Source organism: Ambystoma mexicanum, chromosome 11 (genome assembly GCF_040938575.1).
Source record: "Ambystoma mexicanum isolate Mex_15411 chromosome 11, UKY_AmexF1_1, whole genome shotgun sequence".
In the NCBI taxonomy this organism is placed as follows: domain Eukaryota; kingdom Metazoa; phylum Chordata; class Amphibia; order Caudata; family Ambystomatidae; genus Ambystoma; species Ambystoma mexicanum.
Genome location: NC_090934.1, coordinates 1,021,649,800 through 1,021,669,431, shown reverse-complemented (window position 1 = coordinate 1,021,669,431; position 19,632 = coordinate 1,021,649,800). Strand labels below are relative to the sequence as shown.

General features: G+C 45.1%; 1 protein-coding gene across 8 annotated transcripts in view; it reads left to right on the top strand.

Annotated features, from left to right (window-relative positions):
* DENND4A (DENN domain containing 4A) overlaps positions 1 to 19,632 on the top strand; it is a 2,028,245-nt gene that overhangs the window by 988,842 nt on the left and 1,019,771 nt on the right. For all 8 annotated transcript variants that reach the window (XM_069624248.1, XM_069624254.1, XM_069624251.1 and 5 more), the window contains one exon: positions 13,678 to 13,916. In XM_069624248.1, coding sequence (XP_069480349.1) covers positions 13,678 to 13,916 — 239 coding nt within the window. The remainder of the gene's footprint in view (positions 1 to 13,677; positions 13,917 to 19,632) is intronic.

The following is a 19,632-nucleotide window of genomic DNA, read 5'->3' as shown; positions in this document are numbered from 1 at the left end:
CTTTCCTGGGCACAGAGTGGTATATCAATTTACTACCAATAGTCTTCGACTTCAAAATATATAACGGTTTTATGGAGAGTCCGTTCAAATTCTGCATTTAAGCAGAGCCAAAAAGGAAGTATCTTCCAGTAAATTTCATAGATAATCGGAAGCATAACCACTTCCATGTACATAATGATTTTTGAGGGTCTAGAAGATTTTTGAAGTAGCTTTCTTAGAAACGTTCTTTCGGCCAGACACAATCTCTTTCGATACATGACCCTGTAGTTCAGAACCTTAACTAGCTATGCTACGGCTGTAGATTTATAAACCTTCAACAGAGATTGGATTGCGGTACTCTGAATTTATAAGTGAGGTCACCCCCACCCACTGACGGATGCAATGACTTTGCTTAAATTGGCCCTGCAATAGGCCATTGTTAGAAATGCAAATTCCAAGATAATTGAATGATTCGACTAAGTGGATCTTTTCACCATTAAAGGTAAAAATGCTCTTTAATTGTTTTGCACCAGGTTGCTGACATATCATTGCCATAGTTTTGCTATTGTTGATAGACAGATTTAAGTCTTTACTGTACATCTCCATTGTAGCAAGCTGTTTTGTAATGCCTGTGGGGGTCTTTGAGATAATAGCCACATCATCAGCATAAAGTAATATACCCTTTTTCCCATTAATCACAGAGGCGTCACTCTCGAGATTTTGTAACTGAGTTGCCACCTTATTTATGTAGATTAAAAACAAAAACGGGGCCAAAGAACTCTGACCGAACTATGAAAAACGGCAACCAATTAGACTGGATCATCACCAACAACTTATAAATCAGTGATTTTGTAACACAACCCTGCATATGGTCAGACCACTTCTTAGTCACCTTCTCGCTGGCGCTAAATACGCTCTCGAAGAACAACTTCGGTAATTAACTAAAAAAAGTGAGTAGCAGGAATTAATATAAAATTGAACCACAACACTTAAAGCAATGTATAGAGAATATACTCAAAGAAATTAAGGAAGATGACTCTTGCGATAAATTAATCACCGAATTTAATTCACAGAGAAAGCAACTAATGGACTTAAAATCCCCTCTGAGAAACAGATTACTAAGACCCAATAAAAACCACCAGAAATGGTTTAACACAAAACTGATCGATCTCAAAAGAGAAAAGAGGAGGAGAGAAGCGAAAGGGCAAAAAAAAAAACCACAAGAAAACAGCACCAGTTAGAAAGATAGTGAAACAAACTACAGAAAATGTATCTGCGACACCAAGAGAAATTATTACAATGATCAAATAAAAACAGCAGAAAACTCAGATAGCAAACTATTTGAAATCCTCAAATCAATAGAAAAATCCAAATCACTAACCCCCCCATTCTCTCCGTCCAGGAAAGATTGCGTCAAAGTTCAAATAACGTTCGCTGATAAAATAAGGAAAGACAGGGCTGTTCTCAAAGAGGCACAAAAAAGCCAGGGGGAACCAGTAAACGGAGTGGCGTCTATAACACAGCAAGGAATCTTTAAAATCCATGAAATTAAGACAGAAGATATGCTCAAAACTCTCAAATAGATGAAACCCACCACATGTGCAGAAAACATTATCCCACCCAAACTGATACTGGAGAATGCCAATATTTTGCCCCCTTTCTTACCAAAATGATGAACACCTCCTTTCGGGAAGGCCTGGTACCAACTGACATTAAAGTCACAATCACAACTTTTGCAAAAAAAAGGGAATTAGACGAAAGTGATCCGGGTAATCTAAGACCAATCCCTAAGTGTAACTTTCTTCTAAAGGTATTAGACAAAATCGCCACAAACCAACTTCAGGCTTTCGTTGAAACAAATGAGATCCTTCACAGCCAACAGTCAGGATTCCAGGAGGCACACAGTACCGAGACTGCAATGTTAGATCTCCAATCCCATATGCTAAACATAGTGGAGAATGGAAAAACAAGGCTCCTAATACTATTAGATCTCAGCGCAACCTTTGACCTACTGGACCACAGCAAACTCAGAGTAGCATTAGAGAGACGAGCAAACTGTTCAAAAGAGACAATCGACTGGATATCCTCCTTTCTCTCGGAGAGGGAGTCAAAGGTCCACTGGGGGATAATTTCTCTTTTTCAGAAAAGATTTGCTGTGGCGTACTGCAAGGAACCAGCCTGTCACCACTTCTTCTTAACCTGTATGTTAGGTTTCTTTGTATGATTCTGGAGAAAATGGGCGTGTTTTTCACCAATTACGCCGATGATACCCAACTGGTCATAGAACTTAGGGGTGACTACACCCAAGACAATGCCAATGTAAAAAAAACTCTACAAGTTAATTGAAAAATGGATGACCAACAACTGGCTCTGTCTCAACGCCAAAAAGACAGAATTAATGATTTTTCGGACTAATAAAGCCAGAGCAAGACTGAACCATCAATACAAGTGTTTCGACATCAATGAAACCCAAATAAATGTTGTGAACAAAGTCAAAACTCTGGGGATGCACATGGAAGCATCACTGAGCGCAGAGTCCCAAGTCATGCAACTAAGAACTGCTCATATTACCTGAGATTCCTACACAGAATATGCCCCTATCTAAGTCAGGAAAATTGTGACACAGTAGCAAGAGCCACTATATGGTCCAGGTTAGATTACGGCAATGCCCTGCTACTCGGAGCTAACAAAAGTAACATTGCAAAATGTCAAAAAAATACAAACAGGGCTGTGAGAATCATGAAAGGAAAAAGGAAAACAGAACACATCAGTGAAGACAGGAGAAATCTACACTGGCTTACTATCAAAGGTATAATACAGTTCAAAACCCTGACGCTAGCCCACAGGTGCGTCCATGGGAAAGCCCCAGCATATCTCAAGAAGAAACTGGTTACATATGTACCGAGATGGGGACTTAGGTCTGAAACCCAGGGCAACCTCGTGACCACCAGTTTCAGGAAAACCAACAGACTCGCCAAAGCCTTCGACACCAAAGCTGCAACCTAATGGAACATCCTCCCACCACAAATAAGACTGGAGCTCTCATACATTACCTTCCGAAAGAAACTCAAGACCCACTTGTTTGGATAACTCCCTTATACTAAGCCAAAACCCGCCTGAAATTCTGTAGATTCATGTTGTCCCGTGTTTTGTTTGTATAATGTGTTTCTGCGTGTACATGTGGCGCCCTGATGCCTGCGGGCTATGGCGCGGTAGAAATAAATAATAAATAAATTAATCTGACGCGCACGCCTATGAACTGGGGAAAAACTGTTGCCTCTCCATTTTGGCCATGCGTAGCTCAAGCACAGTTATCAGAATATAGAGTCTTGATTGGATGCAATAATGATTAATCTGCCATAGTTTGGGTCTTTTAACAGTGTCAAATGCCATTTTGAAGTACACAAAAACAATTTAGACTGTCTCTTTTTTAACATTATCAGAATTAAAATCAGAGCTGTGTGTAGGAAGTCCTGTTCTACAGTGCCTACCCATTCCGGACACAAGCCTGGAGTTCTGATATAATAATATTATATTCCCATTTTTCGAGGCGGGTCAACAGAATCTTCCCATATATTTTAGTGGAGGAGTACAGCAGTGAGATTGCCCTATAATTCACATTATTACAACAAATCCCCTTTCTTAAATATAGGGATAATATTGGCAAAATTCCAATCGTAGGGACCATTCTAGTTCAGTTTACAACATTAACAAAGGAAGTTAGGAATGGGCCGCAAAATATCTCAAATCTTCCTTTATGCATATTAGTTAATTCTCTAATTTGACCCTGAAAGTTCCTTTCAAAGATTGACTGAAATACTAAAGTCTGGAAAAATTTCTGAGTTTAAGGTAAATACATCAAAAACAGAAATTTTCATCATTCTCAAACCAGAGAAACCCCCGGAATTATGTAGCTCATACAGACCAATATCATTGATTAATGGGGAAGCCAAGATTCTTGCCAAAATTCTTGCCACCAGATTACAATCAGTCATCTCCTCTTTAATTCACCCCGACCAATGCGGCTTCATGCCACATAAATCGACACGCGTGAACATAAGAGGGCTTCACCTGCTCTTGGAGTGGGCCCCCATCCTTGAAACACCCCTCGCCTTGTTGGCCATTGATTTTGAAAAGGTGTTTGATTCTGTGGTATGGCAAAGCCTATGGGAAATTATGCGCCTAATGGCGTTTGGTGAGACCTTTCTGGGATGGGTGAAACTACTATATGAAGTCCTGCATGCAGAGGTCAGGGACAATGGTTGGCCCTCCAGCTCCGTTCCACTGGGCAGGGGAACATGACAGGGGTGCCCCTCTGTCCCCGCTACTGTTTGCGCTAGCTATCGAGCCGCTGGCCCTGTGGCTTTGCCAGGTTAACAGATGGATGAGCTTCCGAAGGCCGGACGGTGGGGATGATAGGCTTTCTCTATATGCCGAAGACTTCTTGATATTCTTGGGCGACCCAGCCCGATCTTGTCCAGTGGTCTCGCAGATGCTGGCACGTTTCAGTGCGTTGAGCGGACTGCGAGTCAACTGGGGGAAGTCTGTCCTTTTTCCAGCGAAAGGTGGGGCACATGCGATTACCACCAGATTGCCCGTACCGGGTGGAACATGAGAGCTTCTGCTACCTGGAAATTCAGATTTCGAGAGAGCTCTTGGACTACACACCTCTTAACCTACACCCGATTACTAACCACTTCTCAATGACGTTCGACATTGGATGCTTCTCCCCCTGACGCTGCTAGGTAGGGCTTCACTTTTTAAAATGTTGGCATTACCACACTTTTTGTATATTTTACAAAACGCCCCGCTCTGGATTCCTGACTCAGAATTTCACTGGATAGACAGCCTCCTGAGGAAACTTATATGGGGTGGCGGACACCCCCGCATCGCCCTCAGCACATTACAAAGATCGATATGGGAAGGGGGGGTAGGTGTGCCACACCTCCAATCATATTACTGGGCGAGCCAAATGACAGTAATCAACTATCTGTTTCATGGTAGCCAAGAGCTACCACACATCAGGGCCGAGATGCTGGGATGGCAGGATATGTCACCACTTGCAATGCTTCACCAGGCCCTGCCTAAACCTCCCCCGCAGACGATGGCAGCGCATACTGCTATAATCTGGAAGAAAGCACACAAACACATTGGGTGGGAAAACAGGGTAACTCGGATGCAACCCCTCTAGAACAACAGCAATCTCACTGTAATGGGGAAACTGTTGGCATGGCCGAGATGGGTGGAGGCCCGTATCACAAGGGTTAGGGATATTTTCACTGAGGGCAGTATCACTCCATTTGAGACAGTGCAGCAGAAGTTTTATTTCCCAGACACAGAGCACTATTACTACATGCAAATCACCCACGCCTCGCGTGGACACCTATCGGCACTTACAAACACGCCAGAATGCACTCCTCTGGAACACAACCTCTTAGTAGAGAGCATACCCACTAGAGTCACTTCCATTCTATACAATGCCCTAACAGCCTTTGCCACTCCAGAACTGGCCAAACTGAAACGCAAGTGGGAAACAGGGTATCTAGTGTTTCCATCAAAAAGGTTTCCAACAAAACCTTTTCCATCGAAACCTATCCATCGGAAATATATGTATTGAATGTATATTTGTGTAGGGTGAAGGGTTCATTTTTGTTGGGGTGGCTTTTTAAGGGTAAAAAACCAGGGGTTGGGGGGTGGACCCCCCCAAGAAAATACAAAAAAAACGCATTAAATTAAATATTTTCGATGGATAGTTTTCAATTAAAAAAACCTTTGTTGGAAAGTTTTCGTTGGAAAGACCATAAACCGGGAAACAGATGTAGGCGCTATTGACCCAGAAGATTGGATAGTGGTTTTAATGTACCCTCGAGAGATTGCAATTGCCTCCAGGCTCCGCCTGATGCAACTTAAAATTCTCCACAGAGTTTATTACCCCAGGGCCGCGTTGCACCGGTGGAACTGGGCTCCCGACCCGAACTGCCTACGTTGCCAGGAGGCGTGGCACTTTTATACATATCTTGTGGGAATGCCCCCGAATTCAAAATTGCTGGCGACAATGCTGCAATAAACTGACTGAAACTCTGGAGAGAGTCATTCATGGTGTGATACAAACGACCTCTGCCTCAACGGCAGTAAGCCTGAGATCGCTTTCCCACTTTCACTCTGGCTGGCCTCCCTTGACCCTGTGCCCGCAACCACTTGCGAGGCAAGAAACCTTAGGGTCATTTTTGACTCCACTCTCTCCTTTTCCTCTCAAATTTCAGACATCTCAAAAAAGTCTTAACTATCAGCTACTCCTCCTCAGAGGCACTCTACCTTTTCCCACTTTCCCCCAGCAGCTCACTGTCTCCAGAGCCCTGTTTCTCTCTAGGCTGAAGTATTGCAACATCCTCTTCCTTAACCTCCCCTTTTCTAACCTGCGCCCTCTGCAACTCATCCAGAACAGAACCGCAAGACTTATTCTTTGCCTCAAGCCCAGGGACTGCATCTGTCTTGTGCTGAAATCCCTTCACTGGCTCCCCGTGCCTGCAAGGATCAAGTTCAAGACCCTTGGCATTGTTCACAAGGCTTCCTGGGACCTATCTACCTGCAACACTGCCTACCTTTATACTGTCCCTCACGAGCCCTCCGCTCTTCTATCTCCATCCTTCTGCGAAAGAGCTGGTTCTCCAAGCAGAGATTTGGAGGGAGATCCTTAGTAGGTGCCTCCCTCTGGAATAACCTCCCTGCCGCCCTCCGTCTTGAGCCTGATCTTCTTAAGTTCCAGAAACTCCTCAAGACTTTCATCTTCTCCTCTTCCTTCTCTCTCCCTCTACCCTGCTAACCCAGTTCTCTGCTCTTCCCCTCTCTCCCTCCTCTTCCTTACAACCTGATGACTGGCTGCATGGTGTACCTCAGATTCTCACGGATCCCTGGCATCCCCGCCAGTCCTCTTTCGCACTTGCCTCAGGGCCCTACTCCCCACCCACACTCACTGCACTTGAGAAATAACCCAAGAGAGTGGCTCTCTGTGCACTTATCCCAGTCTCCACTGACCGGATGCACTTGTACCCCCTCCCTCCCTGTGACCTTCTGTGCACTTGCAAGGTCTGTACACACCATGCCTGAAGTTTGTCATTTTGTTCTCCCCTGTCTTCACCCCTTAATTGTACTGGTAATACTGCAGAATTGCCGTCAGGACTATTTGCTGTTTCGAATGGATTGTGTCCTCCCACGTATTCCTCATCTTAGATATATCCGCCAGCTTGCTGCTTCTTTTCGGAAATGTTTTCACCAGAGGGCGCTGTGCTCGAGGCCTCATAGCTTGGTCCCTAAAGGCCACCATCGAGCGTCAACATCATCCATTGTACAAATGGCTTGAGCCGCGCCCGTTCGTTCAGTTCCGTTTTTCCGAACTTCTACTTCGCGTATCTAAACAGCACGCCTTTCTTCTACTTTGAATAATGTCTTCTTCTTCAACCCCAACTACACCCAAGACTGGTTTTAAGAAATGTTTCAAATGTGGAAAAAAATGTCCATTACGGATCCTCACCGTAACTGTCTTTGGTGCCTTAATCCTGATTACTGAGTCGACGAGTGCGGGTCGTGTCAGGCGATGTCGAACAAGGCTCTTAAGGAACGCCAAGGTAAGCTAGCGGTGGGGGAAGAGTCAAGTCTGCTAAAAGACGAGAGAGAATCGAGACCTAAATCTCATCATGAGTCGAGGCGATTGAGGTCGAAAAGTCGTTCGAGGAAGTCTTCTTCCTCGTCATCCAAAAGATCAAAAAAGCGAGATCATAGATCTTCATCCTCTTCTTCCTCGCCTGACAGAAGGTTAATTTCTTGTCCTTCGAAACATGATTCCCCAAAGAAATGGGAGGCCTTTAGGGCTTCAATGCTAAAAAAAATTTGAGAAGGCAGCCCCGACCCCCTCAAAAAGTTACGTGAAATGATGTCGGCAATAATGGTCATCGCCCGCAGGTGGAAAGCGAAAGTACCCCCTCAGAAACACGAGTGGATAGCTAAAATTTGGTCAGTATCTATGGAATGGCTCACCCACACTTTACAGGGTGCCCAGATGAGGTTCACAACAGATTGGTCTGCTTTGCTTGCATTTCTGGGTGGCGGCGAGAACAGGAGATGGTGTCCTAGAGCAATGACTCTGTTGGGTATTATTGATCCGCAGGAGGTCTCGGACCCATGAAAGGGACTGTTTGGTAAGAGCCGGTAAGAGCGCGGAGATATGCCAGGACTGTTGATAGGACATATGTGCTCACCTGTATGTCTTGCTTTGGGGGAGATGTATGTATTACCAACCTATGGATTGGGGGAGGCAGTAAGAGAAGGGGAGGTGGGTGGGTTTGGTTTTATTCGTTGTTTCTTTGCACATTGATTGTTTGGTTTACAAAAATGCTAATAAACATATGTATAAAAATGTTTTTTAAAAAAGTTACGTGAAGAGCATGCCCCTGCCCACTCTAAAGGTGACAGAGGGAAATCCAAAAACTCACACTAAATCCGACAAAAAGTTGAGGGCGTCCTCGGACGATGAATCTCCAGCACCTCATGAGACTGTACAAAAACCTTCGGTGCATAAATCGAGGTTGCCTGAGGACAAAATGGCATCTTCATTGTCGAAGTCAACTATCGACTTGGCGCGTCCGTCGAAACCCAAAATGTCTTACTCAAGCCATCCTCGATGCCTTTGGGGTTTCCATCGAGTACGTCGAAGCAATTGTCGATTCCATCGACGCCGTTGACGCCTTTGTCTGGGAAATCTCTCATACCGGTTCCCATAATGACAACTACGACTAAGGCAAGGTCTGTCCCACCTCTGCCAGAAAAAAATGTCCACCCTCATCCCAGGCAAGAATTTTTCAAATCTATGTCTGCTATTTTTGTGGAACAAACCTCTGATGATGAAATTACATCAGCTGGTGTTCGATTTGGGGCAAGAGAAGCCCCTGAGGAACTGATAGATCCAAATTCAAAAATGTCAGACCTTTATGACGTTCTACAATCGGCCAGTGGCCTAGATACCTCACCTGAGGTAGATTTTGAAAGACCTGACCCCACAGACCATGCTGAACCGGGTTATAGGAACCTCATGGAAGGGTGATAGATTTTATGGGATGGAAATCAGTGTCCCCAAGATATGACCAGGACGACTTAACAGATAATGATGAAGGACCTCAGAAAGACCCAGTCCTTCCTTTCCACAAAGCTCTCCAAAAGAGAATTGTGACAAATTGGGAAACACCTGAATCTATACCAGCTGTGAATAAGAAATTTGTAGGGAAGTATAGACGTGCTCCCTCGGATCCGGAATATTTATCGAAGCATCCTTCGCCCGAAAGTTTGGTAATTCAGGCTGCAACTGCGAATAGACAGTCGGCTTATCCCTCTATGCCCCCGACAGGGACAATAAAAAGATTGATGCCTGGGCGAGGAAAGCTTTTACTTCTGGTAGTATGGCTCTTAAGTCTACTAATGTGACTTGAACATTAGCTAGGTTCACTTATACCTTGTGGAGCTGTTTAGATGCAGCGGCTGATCACATCCCGAAGGACGAGGAGCGGGATGATTTCCTGGCGATAGTAAAAGATGGGAAGGAGGCTATGGAGGAGTGCCTCAAGTCAAGACTGGATACTGCAGACCGCATAACCCGATCCATGGCATCTAGCGCAGTCTTGCGTAGATTCGCATGGCTAAGAAAATCTTGTTTTGCATCTGATGTACAATCCAGGTTACTTAATATGCCCTTTGACGGCTTGAGGTTGTTTGGCAGCAAGGCAAACGATAGCTTAGAGAAGCTGCAGACCTCGAAAGCAGCAGCAAAGTCACTCAGCGCCGCTATAAGGCAACCCCAACAGCACTCTTATGCAGGGTCATCTTCCTGGAAGAGTTGCCCTTTCACTTCTATTCCTCCTTTGGAAAGGGGAGAGGGCGGGCACGCCAGTCAGACGGGACAACAAAGAAATCCCTTTCGTGGTGGAAAAGGAAGAGGTGCTAGATCAGCTACAGCAGCGACTACTACCTCCTCAGCCACTGCTTCAGCCGCTGCAAAGCCACTTTGAGGCCTTAAACCACAAGACCCCGGTGGGAGGCAGAATCTCTATATCTGGATGTATGGTGGGGCATTACATCGGAGGCCTGGGCACTAGAAATAGTGACCCAAGATTACTGTCTTCCTTTTCATCAAAGGCCTCAAGATCGTCCACCGGGAGCCAACTCTGTAAAAATTCCAGACCCGCTCCTCGTGCAGGAGATTTTAACCCTGCTAGAGAAAGGTGCAATAGAACATGTACCTGTAGCGGAGAGGAACAAGGGTTGGTACTCCATCTATTTTCTCAATCCCAAAAAGGACCGAGGATTGAGACCCATCTTGGACTTGAGAAACTTGAACAAATTCCTGAGGAAGGACAAGTTCAAGATGGTAACCCTTTCTCAGATCCTTCATGCTCTTCAGCTTCAGGACTGGCTGGTTTCATTGGACCTTGAGGATGCTTACTTTCATGTGCCAATCCATCCCAGACACAGAAAGTACCCGAGGGTCTCAATTGGCGGATCTCACTATCAGTTTTGAGTTCTGCCATTTGGGCTGACCACCGCCCCGAGGGTCTTCACCAAACTAATGGCGGTAGTGGCAGTGAGTCTCAGGAGAGAGGGGATTCACGTCTACCCTTATCTGGACGATTGGCTAATCAGGGCAAGTTCACCCGAACTGACCCAAGGACATCTGGCCATGAACTGTCACTTCCTACACAAATTGGGCTTCTCTCTCAATTACAAGAAGTCACAAATTATTCCGAGCCAAAGACTCCAATTCATCAGAGCGGTCCTGGACACCACCTCAGGGAAAGCCTCACCCCCTGAGGAAAGAGCTCACCACATTCTGCAGATGATAACAAAATTTCAGAATGCCCAACATCTTCCGGCGTTCGACTTCCTAAGGTTGCTAGGCCTCATGGCATCTTGCACTTTTCTGGTGCCAGAGGCTCGACTGAGGATGAGATCCCTGCAATGGGCCCTCAGGATTCAAGAGTCCCAGTTTTTGTGGGAGATGTCAGGTCTTCTACAAGTCCCATCCAGGGTGGCTCAAGATCTCCTATGGTGAGCTCGCAAGGAGAATATCCTCAGAGGGGAACCTTTTTGGCAACCATGGCCGGAGATAACTGTAGTGACGGATTCCTCACTCACAGGGTGGGGGGCCCACACCAACGATTTGACAATCGGTGGTCGTTGGTCTCCATCGGAGTCCAAACTACACATCAACCTTTTGGAGCTGAGGGCAATCAGACTAGCGCTGAAGGCCTTTTTGCCCTCTGTACAGGGAAAGAATGTCCTGATAATGACGGACAACATAGTGGCCATGTACTACCTCAACAAAAGAGGGGCTGTAGGATCACTTCCGCTGTGCAGAGAGGCAATGCAGCTCTGGTTCTGGGCAATGCAAGAAGGAATCTCTCTATCGGCAGTTCACCTAAACGGAGAGCTGAACACGGCAGCGAACGCTCTGAGCAGGCAGAGCAGTCTCCCACGAGTGGGAGCTAGCTCAGGAAGTCCTTCAAGAGATCTTTGCCCTTTGGGGAACCCCTCAAGTAGACCTGTTCGCGACCGGTGCCAACCCCAAATGCAAACTGTATTGCTCAAGGGAATTTCCCCCGGGACGAGCTCTAGGGGACGCGTTTGTAGTGGACTGGATATTTCAACTCCTTTACGCGTTTCCTCCAGAACCGTGATTCCTCAAGTAATCAGGAGGTTGAGAAAGTTCAGGAAAACCATGATCCTCATTGCCCCAATACGTCTTCAACAAAGAGAGGATCTACTCTCGCAAAAGGAAGGTCGGGTTCTCCATCCAGAGGTCAAGACACTCAACCTTCACGCTTGGCTTCTGAGAGGTTGAGATATAAGGATTGGGACCTCCCGGATGACCTTATGGAGATTTTGCTTTCGTCCAGGAGGCCAGCAACAAAATCCTTATACCAGGGTCGTTGGAAGAAATTCAGTAACTAGTGCAGGGATAAGAATGTGGATCCTTTTCAATGTACCACTCCCATGGTGCTTTCCTTTCTATTACACTTAGCCAACTTGGGGCTCCAAGTTGGAACTATTAAAGGATATTTGGCAGCGCTATCCATCTTCAAGCGCTCCTCAGAAGAAGTTTCATATTTCAAAATGCCTTTTAGTTATACAATTTCTTAAAGGGTTAACAAATGTGTTCCCTCCTACACCTTTCCAAGTTCCTATTTGGGATTTAAATTTTGTTTTAAAGTTTGTGTGCCCCTTTTGAGCCTTTACATTCTTGCCTTTAAGGCTCCTAACTTTAAAAACTGTTTTACTAGTGGCTCTAACTTCAGCTCGCAGGGTGAGTGAGTTGCAGTCGCTCTCTTGCAAGCCTACTCACACAGTTTTCCATAAAGACAAAGTTGTTTTAAAGGTCAAGCCTTTTTTCCTACCTAAAATAGTTTCGGATTTCCATCTGTCACAAAAAATCACTTTAACATCTTTCTATCCTCCTCCGCATGCTAGTAAAGAGGAGGAAAGATTTCACAGACTAGACCCTAAGATGGCTCTCAGTTTCTACATATCTAGGCTGGAATGATTTAGACAAACAGATCAGCTGTTTGTCGGGTATACTGGACACAAATTGGGCCTTGGTGTGTCCAAGCAAACTATATCCAGATGGATTATCCTAGCGATATCTGAATATTACAAATTGTCTGGGAAGGAGCCTCCACATGGTTTAAGGGCTCATTCAACCAGGGGCATAGCAACTTCCACGGCTCTTCAGAGGGGTATCCCAGTGCAAGACATTTGTGCTGCGGCCACTTGGTCATCAATGCACACTTTCACCACTTCTTACCAAGGAGGCCTTTTTGCAAAAGCCGTCCTTCACTCTGTGCATAATTGAAGAACTATGGTACTCCCTCCTCCTCTAAATTGCAACTTCTATGGGAGTCTATCTAAGATGAGGAATACGTGGGAGGACACAATCCATTCGAAGAACAAGTTACTTACCAACTGTAACGTTCTTTCGACTGGATGTTCCTCCCACGTATTCCACATCGACCCTCCCAACCTACCCCTCCGTACAGTTCTTACGCTTGTTGCACTTGTACTTCCTTAAGAGCCTGACATCTGCCGACACAAAATACAACTGATGCAACCATTAACATCGAAAAAAACAGAACTGAACCAACGGGCGCGAGCCAATTATACGATAGATGGCGTTGATGCTCGACTGTGGCCTTCGAGGGACCAAGCTATGAGGCCTCGAGCACAGCGCCCTCTGGCGAAAATATTTCTGAAAAGAAGCAACAAGCTGGATAATATATCTAAGATGAGGAATACGTGGGAGGAACATCCAGTCGAAAGAACGTTACAGTTGGTAAGTAACTTGTTCATCTCAAACTGTGAAATGTATTTTACGCCCTAACTCTGCCTGTGCAGACGATTATCGTCTCCAGATTTCAAGGGCTCTGAGCGACTGTTGTTTTTTCGCCATGTTCCCACCCTCCTTTAGCACTTTTAAACACTGCCTGTTTATAGGTGCTTTATAAACAATACCATACCATTAGTTGACATATCTAGCCTGTTTGTACAGTTTTCTTTATTTATGGGGTTTCGCCACTTGAGAGCACTATTCGGAAAATATCCCATTTGGCAGCTATTGTACTCTGTTTGATGTGATTCTGAAGCTATTCTTGTACTTTGCAGGTGTATGGCGCTGCTATCCAGTTCTATGAGCCATATGCTGGAGAACTTCTCACCCCCAAACAGCGTTCCCAATTGAGTCTGAACACACCGTCCGGCAAATCTGATGCTTCCAAAATGGTCCATGCCAACAAGTGTATCTGCCTTCTCTCCCACTGGCCCTTCTTCGATGCCTTTAAGAAGTTTCTGACCTTTCTATATCGATACTCCATCTCTGGCCCACATGTGCTGCCCATCGAGAAGTAAGTCGCTCTCTTATGGCCATGGCCATTATCTGTACAGTAATGTGTCTCTTATGTTGCACTCAGTGATGCTGTTTTCAGATTTTCAATTTCATGGGTACATTTCAAAGTTATAGTTTTTGTTTTATATAGTCAAATATTGAATAAGGGGAAGCGGGTTTCTTAAGTTTTTATGCAGCATTGAGCATGTGCACAACACGATATGTTGGTGAGAAAGGATAGCTCGGAGGCAACGCGTTTGTCTTGGAAGCAAGACAGCTCAGCACAGATTCAAGTCCCGATCCCGTGCTTAGAAACCACTCGAGCGTTATAGAAGAACAAAATATCCGCTGCTTTTGCTAAAATAGTATGTAAAACAAAGTGATGACATTTACAAATGTGTTCAATACATTCCTGCTCTAGGGGAACCTGAAGCAGGATTTATCAGGATGTTAGTGAAGAGATAGGCGCAGATATATCATAAGTAGGCTTTGAGTTCCAGATCGGTGATGTTGGACAAAGCTATGGTGGGGGGAGGTAGGTAGAGGTTGCAGGTAAACCGAAAGAATTAACATTTTGATTTCTTAGTTATATTCAAGGGTACTCTCTGATATGGAAGGGGTTGTAATGCGTATAAAAGGAAACACGTTCTCTGTTGTGGCTGTTCTAATTGGCACAACACTGATGCGATGTATCCAGCCCTGCAACACGTTGTTAGTTTTGGCGTGTCTTGTCCCGGGCGGGGTGGGGGAACGGCCCAGTGCGCCGAGGTAAAAATCTCAGGATTGCCATACTGTGCCCACACTTAAACACATAAAGCAATCAAACAAGTTATGATATGATATTTTGTTTATATCGCAATCAGTGTTTCAGAGCGCGACGAGGCAAAGGAGAGGAACAAGGGACGACAAAACAGTGATCTTACTAGGCCCAGTGACATTGAGAATGCGCAAGTGCAAGGGAGAGGGAAGTGTGAAAGGGAAAGGGAAAGGGGAGAAGTGGAAAGTTGTAAGCAAGAGATATAAAAGAAAACAACTGGTAGTGCAGCCAGCAGGGTGGTAAGTGCAGGGCTTAACGCGCAGACAAGGAGTGTCTGATAAGTGCAGGTGAGGGGACTGCAGAGTTACAGATACAGACCCATGTGCAGGGGTTACCAGAAGGCAATGCCGGTGAGTGGATGGGTCGGCACAGACCGGGGCCCGAAGTCAGAGGGTACCAGGTGTAGGGTACCGAAACAGACAGATCAGCAGGGGAGAGTGAAGGCAGAAGCAAAGAGGAAGGTCTTGAGGTGCTTCCGGAACCGGAGGTGGTTCTCCTCAAGTTTTAGACTGGCAGGGAGGCTGTTCCATAGAGAGGCCCCAGCTGAGGAAAGAGATCTACCCCCAACTCATTGCTTGGAGAAGCGGCTGACCCTGAGGGAGTTGGAGGTGGAGGAGCCAAGAGCTCTAGTGGGAAGGTATTTACGAAGTTGCCTCAAATTGTATATCCGCTAGGCCAAACGCCCTTTCTAAACTGCAGCACCATGCTTTTCACTAGCTGCAGGCCAGCACTAATAAGAGATGCTAATGCCAGTTCTGTTAGATAAAGCATAGGCCTGCTCTTTTTTGCAGAAATAACCCATAAGGCCTGCGTAATGGTGAGGTGGTAGTGGCTGAGAAACTGTGGACCCTTTACCATGCATTAGAAGCCGGTTTTGTTTAAAACGCTTCATCAGCTTATTACTCGTCAGGCTAAAGTTTGTAAAAGGTACAATCCTTTCTGTGTAACTTTTCTGTGCATTGTTTATTGGGTGTCACTTGTAGGTTATCTGTTCCTGTCTAAAGATATACTTCCTTAAATATGTTTCTGCATTGGGGGTTGGGCATGCTCACACTCATCTAAAATTCTCCAGAAACAAGATCAAAAGAGCATTTGTACCCCATTTGAGTGTATGATGTTCCTGCAATTTTATACTTGCATTCAAAAACTTAAGCTGTTAGAATAAGTATGTATGGTTCATGGTTACAAACATTTTAATGTTGGGGTGAGTGTTATGAACTGTGATGTGAGCACCAAGCCACGCGTCTGTTATGAGTTTAGAGATACACACATACAATTCTTTTATCACAGACTTGTTTATCAAATATAGAGATCTCTGATATATTCCTGAAATGCTCTGTGATTTAATGCAAAGCATACAGGAACCCTCATCGGTGCTATTTGTCCCCTTTCCCCCTCTCATAGAGGTATTTTGAACGAGAGCAATAAGAGTGTACCAGACTGTCCGTCTTGGAATGATAACCTTCTATCAGAAAATAATTCAGATGGTCAGTCTAGTAATGCCATTTGCGAAATACAAGTGAGGTGGTACGAACAGAACATCTGCAAAACGTGGTCAGTGGGCCCTAATACCCCAGCAGGCTGGTCACACCGCAATGTGCCAGTATGAACAGTTTGAAACTGCATTCAGGAAGGGCCTTCCCTAAGAGCAGATGACAGAAAAACCATTTACTTGAGCAGCAACAGCTGTGTTTTCACATTAGATTTCTTCTGTAAAGTATTTGAATTACAATGTAATGAAACCAGCTTCATTTATATAGCAATTATTTATTGATATAAAGGGGTTTTGTCACACGACACAGAGGTGTAGTGTGGGAGGGATGTGTGCCAGTCAGGGGTGGGAGGCTCATTCTAGTGTTTCGCCCTGGGTACCAAGTTCACTAGAAACTGCCCTGGCATGGGAAGTGAAGAAAGGAAAGGAAAGTGATGCGATATGTGAGGAGGAACATGCAGCCTGTGAGTGATTGGCTTTTTACCCACCTATGGCAATGCTAGTCCGTATGGCCATTCGGACCCGCTCCCAAAGCACCCCATCCAGCCCCTGAGAGCTCTGTCTTTTTAGGTGGATGCCAATGTTATTTTTAAAAAGCCTTCTGAAATTTAATGGCTTAATTGTAACTATAAACCAGCTCATGTTTTGACCCTTGATTTATAAGGAGTATATGTGTCCTCACACCTGTTCCTTGCTTTGAATTCCTGTTCAAAACGAGTATAAACCGAGCCAAGAATGTTGACTCTTGTTTTAAGCATTAGCTGGACATTTACCAGACGCTGCCATAATACGCTCAGGTACTTCCCCCATATGCCAGCTGTTTACATCTCTAGGGTCTGGTAGCAACATTTTGTCAGCTCCTGGAAAATGGCCATCCCATGCCTACACAAAAGCCAAGGCATGCGTACTATTGTCCACGGTTCGTTTCTTTCGGGACTTGATTCAGGAAATGATATATTTTCTAGTATTCTCTTTTCCTTTTTAAAGAATTCTTGCAGCCTGTAGCCTGCTTTTTTACAGATGCAAGTTAATATAAACACACCACCTCCCTCCTTCATCCACTCTGGCATTCTCTGTGCTAAGCTACCCTATTATGTTGAAACTTTGCTGCTCAACGTTCCAGGCTATTGCTTTGGATAAACCATGCAGTGTCTGATAAATAAGCTTGTTTTCTCCATTGGCTGGTGATCTCACTCTTCTACCGAGTCAAACTATCTTCCCAGACCTGCCTGGCTGCTGATCCGTGTTGCCCCCTGCAGTTTGTCTTTCCAGAGACTTTCATTAGGGCAGCATAAGAACATGTCTTTGCAATGGTTTTTCTGAAATTAATTGTTATCAGTTGAGCCCTGAGTTTCCAACTTTTTATTTTAATTCACATTGTATGTCTTCCAGGATTTGGTCATTTTTACTTGAATATTATTTGTTTCTTTATTATCACCTGTTTGTTATATGTCATGTCCGTTGCCCGGTCCTCTATTAATAGTTTGTGCTCAAGAAATATAAAAATAAATACTAGCAGGGTGAAAGATTGGATTTAGTGAAAAAGTACAAAATATCTCATTGCATTTCTTTTTGTTTTTACTCTTTATGTTACGAGTCTCAGTTCCTTCTTAACATCCCTCGTCCTCCCTGTGCCGCCTCCTGTTTCTGTTCTTTTTCCCTATTGAGCCCTTTTCCTGGAACACTCTTCCTCTCTCTCTTCGCTCTCTTCCATCCTACTGTTTTTTTCACGTTTAAAGGATTTTTTCATCTATTAATTTTTTCCAACATTTTCGTATTGATTTGTACCATTTCATAATCTTCTGTACAGCGCTTTGGCGTATTGCGCTATAAAAATGAAAATAAATGCAATGCATTAGATGAACATGCAGGCACATACACTTTGGGAAGCACCTACAGTAGATGCTGCTGGTGTACAGAATGCTGCGAGTATACTGCATACTCGAGTTTACTTTGCAAATCAAAAGAAAAGCCAGTAAATTACATTTGGGGAAGCGGGACGAGGCTCGATCCCAAAGTCAGGTTGTAGCTCGACCTTAGTTTATAACTAGTGCCTGCCCACCACACGGGTCTAGCCCAGAGCCTCACTTGCTTGAGACTTACTTGCTTGGAAAAACAATCATTGGCAATGCCAACAGTTTGGGCTTTTGTGTAGGCATGGGAAAGGCACTTGCCAGGCACTGCCATTGTAGTATTAACTGGCCATTGATGGTAGCAGGTGCAAAATGGTAGCAGGTGCAACATGGTGCGAGTGCCTGGGCATCTAATAGCATTCCTAGGAAAATATATACTACGTATACACAAGCCAAAACTCTTGGCTTTGCCAATGGTTGTTTTTAACAGGACTTCAGTGAAGGAAACACATAGGGTTTATAAATCGAGTGGCAGAAGGTAGACCTGTTAAGCCACTATTTTAAGACCAATAGCGGATGTACAGCACCAATTAAGTCATTAACTCACAGAAGACTGCTTTGAAAAAACCCTGGCAGGCTCTTTGAGTGCAAAGTTTGATGGTTTAGGCCTCCCATCTTTCCATGTAAGGTCTGGTGGGGGGTCCTCGCCGTTTTTTAGGCGCTTGTATATGGCTGCCACCACCAGTCTGTCTCCCGAGTCCGTGTTTAGATACTTTTCGAAGGGGGTTAATTGGCGTGTCCCTGCTTCTTTCATGGTGGGGTACAGCAACCAGTGCCTCAGTTGGACGTGGTTGTACCTCTCCTTCTCGCCCAGGGAAAAATCAGATTTACACTGATTGAACTGGTCCCCCTCCATCATGTCTCTAACCTTAAGGCATCCCCCTTGTTGCCATGCTTTGAAGGTAGCTATTTTGTGACCTGGAGTGAATTGGGCGTTGTCAAATAGGGGTGTAAATGGGGATGGGTGCGAGGTGATGTGCGCTCCCTTTACTGCCTCGTCCCACGAGTCTCCCTCCACTGAGAGGATGGAGCTACTAGACATTTGTTGGGGTCTGTCCTCTTTGGGTTTCCACAGCACTCCTTCCAGTTCGACCCCTGCTACTGCACGGTCCACTGGCCTCCAGATCTTCCCCCTGTTGTTGTTTTGCCAGTCCCTGAAGACCCTTATCTGGGTGGCCAGGTAGTAGGCCTTGTTTGTATTAGGTCTAACTAGCCCCGGGTTGCCCTGTACTCCCTTTTAATGGCTGGGCTCTGTTGATCCCATCTTGGCCATTATCTCTTTTAGTTTGGTCTCTAGGCGAGCCTCCTCCAGCCTAATTTCCATATCGCTTTTTGCTTTGACCACTATGATTCGACCTGTTATCGTTGCTTAAAGGCATCCCATCTAACCTGTAGTGTGGTGTCCTCCGCCCCGTTGGACTCAAAGAAGTCCTCGATTTCTTCAGCAATTTCCTGAGTTAGGGTGTCATCTTAGAATAACGGGGCCGGGTTGCGCCACTTCCACAAACCTGCT